Consider the following 12477-nt stretch of genomic DNA (forward strand, 5'->3'; position numbering starts at 1 on the left):
CCACTTTTCCATTTCCAAATTAGGGAGTTTATTCAGTGTCAAATCTGCACCTGACAGCTGGCCCACAAAATATTGAAACAACTCTGCTTTCCATGACCAAAATGCTTGGGTTTGATGATGCAGCATCTCAGGCTACCAGGCCAGCTGCTCTTACAATCTGTATTCCTACATGGCATACATACAGAGCACACAGGAGTACAGCAGGAAATAGCTGTCTGAAGTTTCCAGGCTCACAACAGCACTTCAGTGAGGCAGTCCATCAGACTGTCTTCCTGGAGAAAACACAGCAGTAACACCTCCTGGAGCTGCAGCAAACCCCAATCCCAGCAGCAGATCTGGGAATACCTCCCAGGCAGGTGTGGAACTTTCAGGTTTGTAAACCCTCTGTTATCTCCCTGCCATTGCACACATACACACAAGTTGTAGCCAGTGCTTTGCTCCTTGGGGTGATGCAATCCAGCACCAGATCATTGACACAAGTCAGTCATTTCTGTGCCAAGTCATCTCATCCCACCCCACACTGGGGTTAACATATTATGGCATCAAAGGCCATGACTGCACCTGCAGAAACGAGCCCTTGCTCCCTTCATCAGTCCATTCCACCTCTGCCAGGGCCAGAAAATGCTGTCTTTTCCAAAATGGCTGCAGGCTGTATGATCAATGTAGACTTTTCAGTCTCAGTCTTGTTTAGAAGTTGTTCCAATGCATGCAAGAATATTTCCCTTTCCTTGACTTTGCCATTTCTTTCTGTCTTAAATCCCTGGAAAAGATCTTATCTTGGGATTAATCACATGATGGACTGAAAAAGCCACACTCAAAAGTACAGGTAGTGACTGCTACAGCATAATTCTAGAAACTCTGACCTTTTAAACTCAGAAACAGGCTCAGCTGCAGATTTGGAAGCCTCAAATTTCACTCCTGTTGCCCATTACTCATCCAGGGACATTATATTATAGCTGTATCAAAAATGAATACGGCAACTTTGGCTTCTTCGAAGCAGGAAGCAAATAATGCATCAAAACTACCCTTATTTCAGCTAAGAGAAAATGATAAATGGAGCACAAATGCTAGAAAGGGAGACAGGCTCTTTAATAAAGGTGATTTGCTGTTCAGATTCTAACAGCTCTGTCTGCATCTCCTATTATTCTACTGCTACGCACACGCTCACAGGGCCAACACCAACTGGAAACAACAACAAAAAAATGACATTACCAGGGAACATGGCTATCTCCTTACAGCAAAGCTCTAGGAGAAGATGTGCCTCTTCTAAAAACATCTTCTCATTCCCTGAATGGGCAGGAGCTCACACCCAACATACACTAGTGGCTGCTAAAATAGAGCCCAACAATAAAACCTTAGTATCTACCATTAGGGCTTAGCTGAACACTGTTCATGTCCAAAGGATAGGCAGAGAAAGTGGAGAGAGAGAGCATTCTGGCAACAGGGCCCTACAGTTACACTCACAAACAGACTGTGTAAGAGCCCTTCATAACTCATCAAACCTCCACATCAGGTCATGGTTAGGGGTAGCACAGAAAATCTGATAGTAGGACTGTCCAAAAGATTGGTCTTCCTCTAACAGAGAGAAAAGTTGAGTGCCCTTCTTGCCTCCATTTCTTTAGCAAAAGAAGGGAACGCTTGCCAGCTGCAGCAGGATGATGGTAAGTTAACAGATAGTAAGTACTAAGGGCTAGTTAGTGCCAGAGATTTGATGTGGATCTGGGAAACATTTCAGCATTGCTCCTGAGCAGCTCCTTGCTGTCCTCTGTTTACTTGTCTGCCTGTGCAGTGGTGCTGTGCTGGTAATCCACATGCACTGCTGCAGTCTGCCCTGTCCACAGACACACTGGCTGCCTCTGCTGGGAATGAAAACCAGAGAAGCTTGAGGCATGAAGGCCTTGGGATTCTCCTGTTGAAGGCAGGTTTACAAAACAACACCTGCTGCAGTTCATAAAGCCAGAACATTCCCAGCACTGCTGAGTGAAAGCAGCAGTGGATATCATACCAACCCTTTTTTGCATGAGTTGTCACTTAGCAATTGAGAAACCAGTGGGTGCCTCCCTCTGTTACTATTGCACTTATGGATAGTGCCTTTCCTGAAATGGGAACAAGAACTATTTTCTATCCCTTCCTATACCACGTGTAGAGTTGGCTGACTAGATACCAGTCTGGGGAAAAAAAAAAAAAAGAATCAGTTTTATAAAGCAAAAACATAGAAAAATAAAACAGTGTTTGTAATCCAAGACAGAAACACAGCAACAGACAAAATTAGTAAATCCATTAAGATGCACAAAATTCCCAGAATATAAGTCACTCTGGGTTTTAATCCTGAATAAAACACAGACCACAGGTTCCTACATCTGCATGAGGAAGCTCACACAAAATAACAAAGAGGAGTCTGTTTATGACCATCAGTCCTATTCTTCTTTTTGATGGACAAGCCTGTACAAATTCCACACAGATAAAAGAAGCACTGGCCCATGCAATTATAATGGTGGAGGGCATTTAAAAAGTATTTACTGAGAAGAAATATTGATTGTTCTCCATCTCCTGGTGCCAATACAGTCCATTACATAGCTCTCTTTCTGTCAATTTCTTTCAGAATACATAAATACAGCATGCAGCAGTAAGTTACAGGATGGGAAAACTGCTCATTCTGATAAAGTTAGACTGAAGTACAGGGCTCCATTTAGACAACTGTTTAAATGGCCCAAGTCCTCATCTTATATCAGTGCCAGACAGGCTTGGCTATCACACTGCAAGGATGTCTCCAGATCCTTCCTGTAGCCAAACTACATCCATGAAACAAGAGACAGGACCATCCATCGAGGAAAACACCTGCCTTCTGCTGGCTCTCTTCACCTGCAGGCCAGGCTCTAGGACTTGTCAGAAGCCTGACTGGGTCTCAGCTCTCTTCCAAGCCCACTTTGCTCAAGCTCTGCTATCACTGACATATATTTAAATTCACTAGATCTGTGGTTGAAGGTCTCCACTAATTCATAGGTCTCGGAGCGATCCGTCGCGTAGAAGAGGGGCACCTGATTCGCCAAGCACTGCGCTTCATGGGCCACCTGTGAGTTCAAACAAAGACAGTCTTGCTGGGAGCTCTGGCTGGATTTGAGTTTCCCACTGAAAAAAGACTCTTCAGCAGCTGAAAGGCTGCAAGTCCTGCTCTCTGAATGACTCAATTCCAAGTCACCTTAGTTTAGCCCACCTCCCTCTCCTTCCTGACCCACTTAAGACACTTCAGCAGCATGTCGTTAGACTACCCTCCTGCTGAGCATACACCTCATAGGTAAAATAGGTCTTTCATAATCCCTGCCCACTCTATGGCACTGGAGATGCATCAAAGTCTCATCTTTCCCTTCTGATGGCTGACCTATTTGCAAAAATTGATTGTTTACTCTGAGACACAAGAGGGCAAATGCATTACTGTTTCAGAACTGGTGTTAAGTAGGTCAGCTAGAGGTGGGATGCTTAGTTATCTTGTTCCACCATCCCTGGTGCTCTTAATTCTAGCACTGTGCTATTACAGACATGCAAATAGCAGCACACCCACACAGAGAAACGAGCAAAGGCATGCAGAAACCTAGCACACAGTTCTGGAGGGCTCCTGACTTGACAAGTAGTAACAAGCTTCAAAACTTGTTGGCAGGTGTCAACAGCTTTCATTTAAATTTGATTCCATTCATAAGAGAAAAAAAAAGCCTTTTTTTTCCCCTTTTCTTTTACAACAACAAACTACAATATTCTTTAATTCTTACATTTGGTAACCACAGTAGCCAAGGTAAGAATTAATTAATAAAAACTAAGAATTCAAGAATGCACAAGCTGGAATCACCAGCTAGACAAACACTGATTATTTCCTTCTAGCTTTCCTTAATACTAAGTAGATTAGGTTCAAGAAATCTAGTAAGAGTCCTCCTTCTTTGGGCAACAGCCTTTTAAAGATTTCAATTTGGTTTTAATTCAAAACTGAAGGAGAAGTTGCAGCATAAAATGAAAAAAGGCAATGAGCAGATTTCTCTTACCAGGAACTTGGAGTCCATTTCTGCTGTCATTAGTACTATCCCTTTTTCCTTCTGCAGCTCAGGATAATGGTACAAGACCAGCTGGCTAGGAGCAGTTTCACCTTGAGTCTGAATGAGATAAAGAAACCTGTCAGTATCCCATAAAGAATTTCAGCTCTATTGCAGATTTGGAAGCTTGATTACAAAACTTTGAGTATTAACTGCTATGGAAGCAGTAATTTTTCAGGGCTTAAGGGTCAGTTCTAATTAAAAGTTCATTATTCCTTGTATTTACAGAAAACAAGGGATTTGGAGGGTTAGGCTGGGCTTTTCCTTTACACCACTTTGCATTTGAAAGATCCCACAATTTTCAGAAAGACATTTCATCTTAGAGTACGCACTGGGATTTTCCAGAAAAAGTTCTAAAAAGCTTGGCTCTTGCTTTTATTTTATGACTAGATGACTTCTACCTCATTCTCCTTTACATTGGAGAGACACAATACTTACACATACTCATTTACCCATAATTAATGAGAGTTCCTACCTGCTAATTCATGTTAAGATAGACAACCTGGCTGTTAAACTCTCTAGCAAACAATATATATTGAAAGGTGCTGACATTCTATATTTCTAGATCCTAAGCCTTTTTTTTTTTTTTTTTACTTATTTTAACCACTCACCTGAATGTTTATTAGGGAAGTAAAGTGCAATTCTGTTCCTGACCATTGTCCCACAAAGAACTCATAGCCTTCTTTTCTTGGCAAAGCATATAAGAACTGCAGAAAAATGATAAAAAAACAGCAATTCTCCCTTTTACAGAATACAATGATGCTTATGGCATAGTGGCCTGCAGCATAAACCACAAGAGAGGAAAAAAAAAAAAAAAAGTTTTTTTTGCCCCACAAGGATAGCAGAAACCACACTTCAAAGCAGATCATAAACTAGCATTGCTTCATCAGTATTATTTCATTAACAAATATGTTGGCACATCAGTATTGTATGAGACAGAAATGGGAAAGGATGGCACAGTAGAGAACATTCAGACTCTGACATTTATTCACTTCTAGAAAATTAACAGCAGAAATGGTCAAATATAAGGTAAGAGGCATTCAGAGTGTTTAATGCTGTTCATTTCACCAACTGTTCCATAACAGGCATCAATTTTTCTCTAGAGATTGGCAGTCTCTTGGCTCTGTAAGCTAGGGACTTGTTTGTTTTCCCACATGGAGGGAAAAGACAAAATGGGAGTAGAAGAGCATGCAGCACACCTGACTAAATGCCAATGGACTGTACAGAAATCCACTTAAAGCTATAAATCCAAGCTCCAAGTAGCCTCAATAGCAAAAGAAACACACAGGACCAATCCATCAATTCCTTAAAGCTCCCCATTCAGATCTAAAAAAGTCTCCCTCTCAACTGTAGGGAAGTCTATCTGCTTTGTTTCTACAAAGAACTGAAAACATTTCACTTCTGTCTCAGCACAGTGAAATCTGCACAAAATCCATGCTTCAGCAGACAGATTACTGTAAAGTTACTTTCAGCAGAAAACAAGACTAGTCCAGCAGTACAAGGTACAACACTACAGAAAGATATCCTTCAGCTTGTCAGCTCTTCTTTTTTGTAGTTTGACTTTGTAGGGCAACAAGGCTGGTAAGGGATCTTGAACACAAGTCCTGTGAGGAATGGCTGAGGGAACTGGGATTGTTCAGCATAGAGGAGAGGAGGCTGAGGAAGATCTCATTGCTCCCCACAGCTACCTGAAAGGAGCTGCCAGCCTCTTCTCCCAGGAAACAAGTGACAGGATGATAGCAAAAGGTCTCAAGTTGCACCAGGGGAGGTTTAGATTGGATATTAGGAAAAAAAATCTTCACCAAAAGATGGTCATTGAGCACTGGAACAGGCTGCCCTACGAAGTGGTGGATTCACCATCCCTGTAGGTGTCTGGATGAGGTGCTTAAAGACATGATCTAACAGTGGTGTATAGGGAGGTGTTAGGTTATGGTTGGACTTGATGATCTTAAGGTCTTTTCCAACCAGGAAATCTGTGATTCTTCAAAGCAACATGCTCACTCACACAGTAACCTTCTAACTGAGGCTTACAATATATCCACCAACTTATGTGAGAAACAGCAAACCCTGATCTTGGGAATCCACTCATTTCTGAAGTAACCATGTTACCCATTCTCAGCATTTTATGCTTTGCCATGCTGGTGCACACAACCCAGAAAGTATTTACTCTGTAACTCTAATAAAGGGTTTAACTACACCCCACTGCCCCTTCCATCCTATCACAGCTGTGGAATCACAATGCTCTGCAACAGAACTTACACTACTCAGTTTTGCAGTGCATGCTCTAGAGTCTTTTTTGGACAGCTCACACTCCTTTACAGACAGTACCTGCCCAGTATGGCTCCCATGCCAATAGCTCATGTTAGCTTACCAGTGTTCCCCTATCACAGACCACACACCAGTGTGGTGAAGAAAGCACAGCCATGCACATTTATGATGAGGAAAAGCAGGCTAAGAGATGACAAGGTTCAGCTCTCTCTGTGGGCAGATCCCAAACATCCTGATTGCTTTCTTCCTTTTCAAATACTGCTGCCTGTCTTCACTGACAGTAAAGACACAGAAAGAAAGGGGAGCAACTCAAGCAACCATTAAGGCAAGGATGCTTTAAGTAACAAGGAGAGATCTGTGGGAACATCACTGAAGCTGGCCTAAAAGACTTCTCATCCCAGCACTGCAGAGAACAGACTTAACCACAAGACATCACTTAATGGAAAAACAAAGGCATGTAGCAAACCTATTCCCTGGAGATTCTGTGCTCTCACTTCTGAACCCTACATCTCCTGTATGTAGGTATCCAATTAGCTAGGTCAGACTGTCTAATCCATATGAAAAGTTATTGCTTTTATCTGATAACAAGTCTGAATACAGGAGGGTCAAAAGTTCATGAATTAGACTTTAAAGAGGAGAAATACAGCACAGCTCTGCATTACACATTGCAAGTCTCTGCCATACATACCGATGGACAGTTCTGGGCTCTCTTCCACATTAAATCAAACTTCTCTGCCTTTGGGGAAGGAGAAAAAGAAAATCAATTTTCATAACACAACTGTGGATGCAGTTATTCACAATCATTAACCAGTACTGGCTACAACTTCCATCTACAGAAGGTCTCACTGTGAGGACAGCTAACAAGTGCATGGAAAGCTGTATTTCCTTCCCAGTCCTATTTTTAAAACTGCTGTTTCCAAGATGCAGCAGCAAACTGCCTGGACTGAAAGCTTTATTCTCTGGAGGTTGGAGGCCCAACATTTCAGGCTTACATTAAATCCTCTGTCAGTAATAGCTCCACTGGATCATGTAGTGCCAATAGTTGAGCAAGATGATGTATCTCTGGCCCCAAACTTTGGATTTTACATCACAGTCATCCGTTCTTCAGTATTAAAATGCAGCCTAGATATTTACTGTAACAACATACTGATTACTTAGATATTAAATCCATAAACTGATTTGGTCATTGCTGCTGAAACCTGGCAATCTCTTTCATGTGTTCTCTTATGTTCCCCCAAGTCTTTTGCCTTCTCTTCTCTTCCCAGCACCGTATTATTAGTCCCTACTCTAAGCTGTTCAGGAAAGAAGACATATGCCCTTCATCAACATGAAATTCCCCTATGTGTCCTTCTGAGCACTCAAGAATTATATGAGGCCCTTCTTCCAGTTAAAGAAATCTTCTGGCAAAAGACATAATGTTTTTTTTTTCTCCCTGATGACACCATGAACTACTTCCTAATGTGCTTAGCATCTGGTTTACATTTAAGCCTTAAAATCTTCCAAAGCTCTTTTAAAACTGTGCACCGAAGAACAGTGCCAGCCCCACTAATGCAAGACCTCCATCATTTTAACTGGAAGCCCCAGCTTGGGGGTCCCTCTGCTACAGTAAATGTGCAATTCAAACTATTTTCACAACATCCACACGTTGGGAAAACTGAAACGTGAAGCTGCTTGACTTCAAATCCTGTGTCGTCACTTTCAGAGCATACAGCACCTCATACATTTCCAATACTGCCTCCCACTGACTCCAGTTGCAGCCCAAAGGGTCAAGTACAATTGCAAATCAGACCCTGGATCTAAATGAAGTTTCAAGAACTCAAGGAACACACAGTTTGTGCCCGGCTGTGAAAAGAGAGATTTAAGAGATCACAATCACACAGAGACTCTGAGACAAAGAAGAGAAAGAAATTCCAAAAGCAAGAGCAACTACTTCAGCCTAATACAGATGAACAACAATTAACATCTGGTAAAGCCATCAGGAATGAGAAGTATGAATTTATCACAGGAAGCACCATGCACTCTCTCACAGTATCACATCAGAGGTTGGAAGGGACCTCAAGAGATCATCGGGTCCAACCCCAACCCCTCTCAATCAAAGACAGCACTGCCAATGATTTCAGATGAATGAGAGTCAGAAGTGATTAGCCACATGCAAGTTATGAGCCAAGTGCTCTACTACTGCCACATTAAATTTGAGTTAGCAGTCTGTGCTGCAGGGCACAGGGGAAAGAAATGAGAAATTCTGAGAAAAAAAGTGATGTGGAAATACAAAATGCTTCCTTAATAGATCCTAGGGCCCTGCAAGGAGTACTAAGTATTCCTAATAAAGAATGCCTGGGAATTCAAGCCAGGTGTGCAGAAAACAAGTAGTACTAGCTTTACTGAGACTGATGTAAGTGAGAAAAATGGGATAAGTATTTTTGGAAACAAAAGCTTTTATTTGGGACAATAAAATCATTCAGTCCAGAAGGAAAGTTCGTTCTTGAAACCAGATTTTCCTTCAATGACTGCTTTCAAAAGTAACAGAACCACAGTTAGAAAGGAAAACTTTGCACACTGGCCTTTCAAGCACATGAACTACAGGACAGCTACTTACAGGAATAACAGCATAAACTGTATCTTTTGCAGAAAAATATTGATTCCAAATCTGTAGGAAACAAAGGAGACGACATACAGTTAAAATCAAGCACCTAGCAATAATATTAAATGCTTTAAAAACAATTAGTCAACTAGCAATTACAAGCACTTTGAGAAGTCATTATTTAGTAAAGCCTGATTGGCTTCACTGCTAATGAATCACACTTCTAAGGTTCCAAAGTACTTGTACCAAACGACAGATTTTAACTAGGTAACAGAAATAAGCAGCAGGCTCAGAGGTGGCTCAAAATTTACTAGGCATCAGAAGCACTGCTTACTTTTTCCCCAACAATCATGCTAATGATTTCTAGAGGGTTTGAGTTGGGTTTTGCTGTTGTTTTGTTTGGGTTTTTTAAAGAGAACATACATAACATCTTCAGTGCAACATCAACAGTGCAACGTTCTGCAATGCTCCTCTGTGTTCACAACCTTTTTATTCACCACAGCAGGAGGGTAATATCTACATAAAAACTCCAAGTCCTTAATAAATGGACAAATAAAGGTAAAAGCCCAGAGTTCAGGACTTTTTCGGATGTTTTTCCCCAGTCCTTCATAAATAATAAGAATTATCAGTATGAAGCAGAAACAGAGGAACTCAAAGGCAACTCCTGAGTTACCAAATAAACACCCTGCTACAACAGGTCACACATCATCCTCTGCAAAGCACATAAACACTTCTGTAATTCTTGAGGTATCAGGAAAGTAGCTAGATTTGTGCCAGAAGGCTCCTTCAGATATGCTACTCCCATTAAACAATCTGTTTCTCGGCATCCAGTCTGATAAAGAAAAAAACAGCCAGATCTGACTCCAGCTGCATCAGAAATGTGCAACAGATGTGACTTATAACTAAATAAAAGGGAACACCATGCAAAGCCAAGCAGGTATTAAGAGTGAGGAGCTTGATTCACACTGTTCTTCAAACAGTTCCACCCACCTCCTTCTTCCCCCAACCAACTTTGGTACAAGTACAGAGTCACCTGAATGACAAGTAACACAAACATAGGTACAAGGTGGCAAAAGCTTTGGGTTTATTCCCGCAAAACAGATGTAGCATAATCCATATGAGCTACTGCTAGGATTTCCTTTTACCTGGCTCCAAACCTGACAGGAGCTTGCTAATGCAAATTCAACTGCCACACATTAAATGTCAACAATAAGAATTACAGTAGAGACAGTTTCTAAGCAATTGAGTCTAGATGTATTGTTTATTGAGTGGGTACAACCTGGGTTTTCACTGTATGGAGTAAACTTTAACTTCTACCACTGATATGCATGGGAATATGTTTTCTATAAATACACACCCATAGCCATGGATTTTTCAGTCTAAGTAAGATCTCCATCCTCACATGCAGATTACTACTAAGCAGGGATGTGAAGCAAACTTCATTCTATTTAAATCCATCACCTGTTTTATCTCCTCTGCTGATTTTTCTTTCACCATCTCAACATTAAGAATTGAATCAAGCGTCTGCAAGAGAAAGCAAAAAGGAATCTGGCATGATGACAGTTCTGTGATTCATGTGGGAATCCAGAGTGAATGGATGCAATTATGGAGAACAAAGTCAAGCTAGAGGAACTTAATTCAATTTACAGTGTGACTTAGTCCTCTTAATTGCCAAAGAAGCCAGTAAATCATAAGCAGTAACACACTGAGAGAGAACACACTGAGGCAGAACAGAGGAGATTCTGTCAGGACACAGAACACCCTTTGCTCCAGTTGTGCAGACTCTGCTGAAGCTGCATGAGTCGCTGTAGCCTTTCACCTTCAGCCATCTGACACATGCTCTGTTGGCAGATTTACACAGAATGCCTGCCAAAATACAAGACTGTGAAAGAGAATAGAAACATTCTCTTGTCCCTCTGCTGGCTGATCTTTAGAAATGTATTTACATGCTGTAAAGGCTGCTTAACTCTTTCCATTCATTACTGTGAGCATTTGGTACAGATCTAACTAGCAGGAACTTCCAGGGTCTAAGAGAGAAAGGGCAGGATAATAAAACCAGAGTGCCAGAAGGTTTAAGACTGAGCATGATAGTAAATAGTAGTAGTAGTAATAGTAAATAGATAGTAAATAAAACCATTACACTCAAGTGTAGCATAAGGAACATTAATTTTATGTCAGGAAGCTCTTGGCTGAAGCACTTGAAGTTGCAATATAAGTTGGTTTATATCCTTGATTTACCAGCATATCCTCTCCTAACACTTAAATTCATAACCCTTACCTTATCCTTTGTGAATCCTCCCTTTGATGTCCTTGTGCCCAAGCCTTCTGCCTAGAGGAAAATATTCTTTAGTTTTTATAGCTGATGCTTCCATACCATTTATTTGCCTTTCTTGCCATATATAACATGCCTGCTGACAAAAACCTCAAGATACTTGATTGCTGCAGTGAATTTTTAATAAATTATTATCTGAGAAATGAAAACAAGATGAGTCACCATGCAAATTAATGCTTTCTGGCCTTGAAATTTATAGTTAAAAGCAAACTATTATGCATTTTGGATCTTGTATTATCAAGCACATTTCTTGCACTAAAAAAATTATAAATGCAATATATGTCATTCCATCTGGCCAAACTAATCTGCAACTAATAAAAGCCTTAAGACCTCAAGTACAGAGTTTGCAGTATATATATATATATATATATATATATAAAAGAAAAAAAAGGCAAAATACTACACTAGAATACCAAACAAGACTTTTAGCCCCAAATTCTGGGGCTCTTCATCGATGGGAACACTGCATGTTTGTAGCATTATGCTGACCCTACATAACTGACATTACAGCTTTAATATATGTGAATAACAAACAAAATTTGCCTTGCCTTTTCCTCCATGCATCTGATAAATTCTCCTTGTTTGGAACGTCCCACAGGCTGCTTTTTTACTTCACTTCTTTTTTCCATACGGGACTCAAACACCTCTGGACTGGATCTGAATTGGAAAAGGGAGTTTGCAATACCGGGTGATTAATACAGCCTTGCCTTTTAACTGTTTGGTGCGGTGCTTCCTTAAAAAAAAAAAAAAAAAAAAAATCTATTTTTTTATTAGCAAAACTCTTTACCAAGCTGATGAAGTCGGGAAAGGACTTTCTCATTTTTTTGGTGCCAACTACATGCGAATTTCGAGAAAGTATTTGGTCTAAACGAAGGGCACAAAACTAAAAATTACCTGCCTATACCCAAAAGCATCCAGCTCCCCTTCTTCCCAAAAGGCAGCCCCCTACTACTGGCCACCCTCCTGTCCCTTTCCACCCCGTCAGGCCGCGGCGCTCCCCTCCCCGCACCTCCGCAGCTCCTGGATCTTGTGCCGGTACTTCCCGTAGAAAGGGTTCTCCTCCAGCGCCGCCTCCCCCGAGCCCTGCCCCTGCCCCGGCCCCGGCCCGGCCAGCTCCCGGCACGGCGGAGCCAGCAGCCCCAGCGGGCGGAGGGCAGCACGGCTCCGCAGAGCTGCCCCCAGCCCCCAGGCCTGTAGCAGCGGCCCCGCCATGGCTC

At 41.5% G+C, this 12477-nt stretch overlaps 1 protein-coding gene across 1 annotated transcript; it reads right to left on the reverse strand.

Moving 5' to 3' along the window:
• Positions 1-2266: 2266 nt before the first annotated feature.
• Positions 2267-12472, reverse strand: ATPAF1 (ATP synthase mitochondrial F1 complex assembly factor 1). The gene is made up of 9 exons (XM_054384226.1): positions 12270-12472; positions 11809-11917; positions 11207-11257; positions 10390-10452; positions 8944-8994; positions 7036-7083; positions 4691-4786; positions 4032-4139; positions 2267-3071 (listed from the first exon to the last, which is right to left on the reverse strand). Exons 1-9 carry the CDS (start codon positions 12470-12472, stop codon positions 2877-2879), a joined length of 924 nt encoding a protein of 307 aa, XP_054240201.1. The 3' UTR covers positions 2267-2876.
• Positions 12473-12477: the final 5 nt, after the last annotated feature.

The sequence above is a fragment of the Indicator indicator genome, chromosome 10 (assembly GCF_027791375.1).
Source record: "Indicator indicator isolate 239-I01 chromosome 10, UM_Iind_1.1, whole genome shotgun sequence".
NCBI classification, from domain to species: Eukaryota; Metazoa; Chordata; class Aves; order Piciformes; family Indicatoridae; genus Indicator; species Indicator indicator.

What these genes read in the sequence shown, in the direction of transcription:
- ATPAF1 (XM_054384226.1), bottom strand. Translation starts at nt 12,472, where the DNA reads ATGGCGGGGCCGCTGCTACAGGCCTGGGGGCTGGGGGCAGCTCTGCGG. An exon ending in CAGTTTATGCTGTTATTCCT is followed by an intron (nt 7,084 to 8,943) that starts GTAAGTAGCTGT and finishes CCTTCCCCAAAG; the next exon opens with GCAGAGAAGTTTGATTTAAT. An exon ending in GAGCCCAGAACTGTCCATCG is followed by an intron (nt 4,787 to 7,035) that starts GTATGTATGGCA and finishes ATTTTTCTGCAG; the next exon opens with TTCTTATATGCTTTGCCAAG.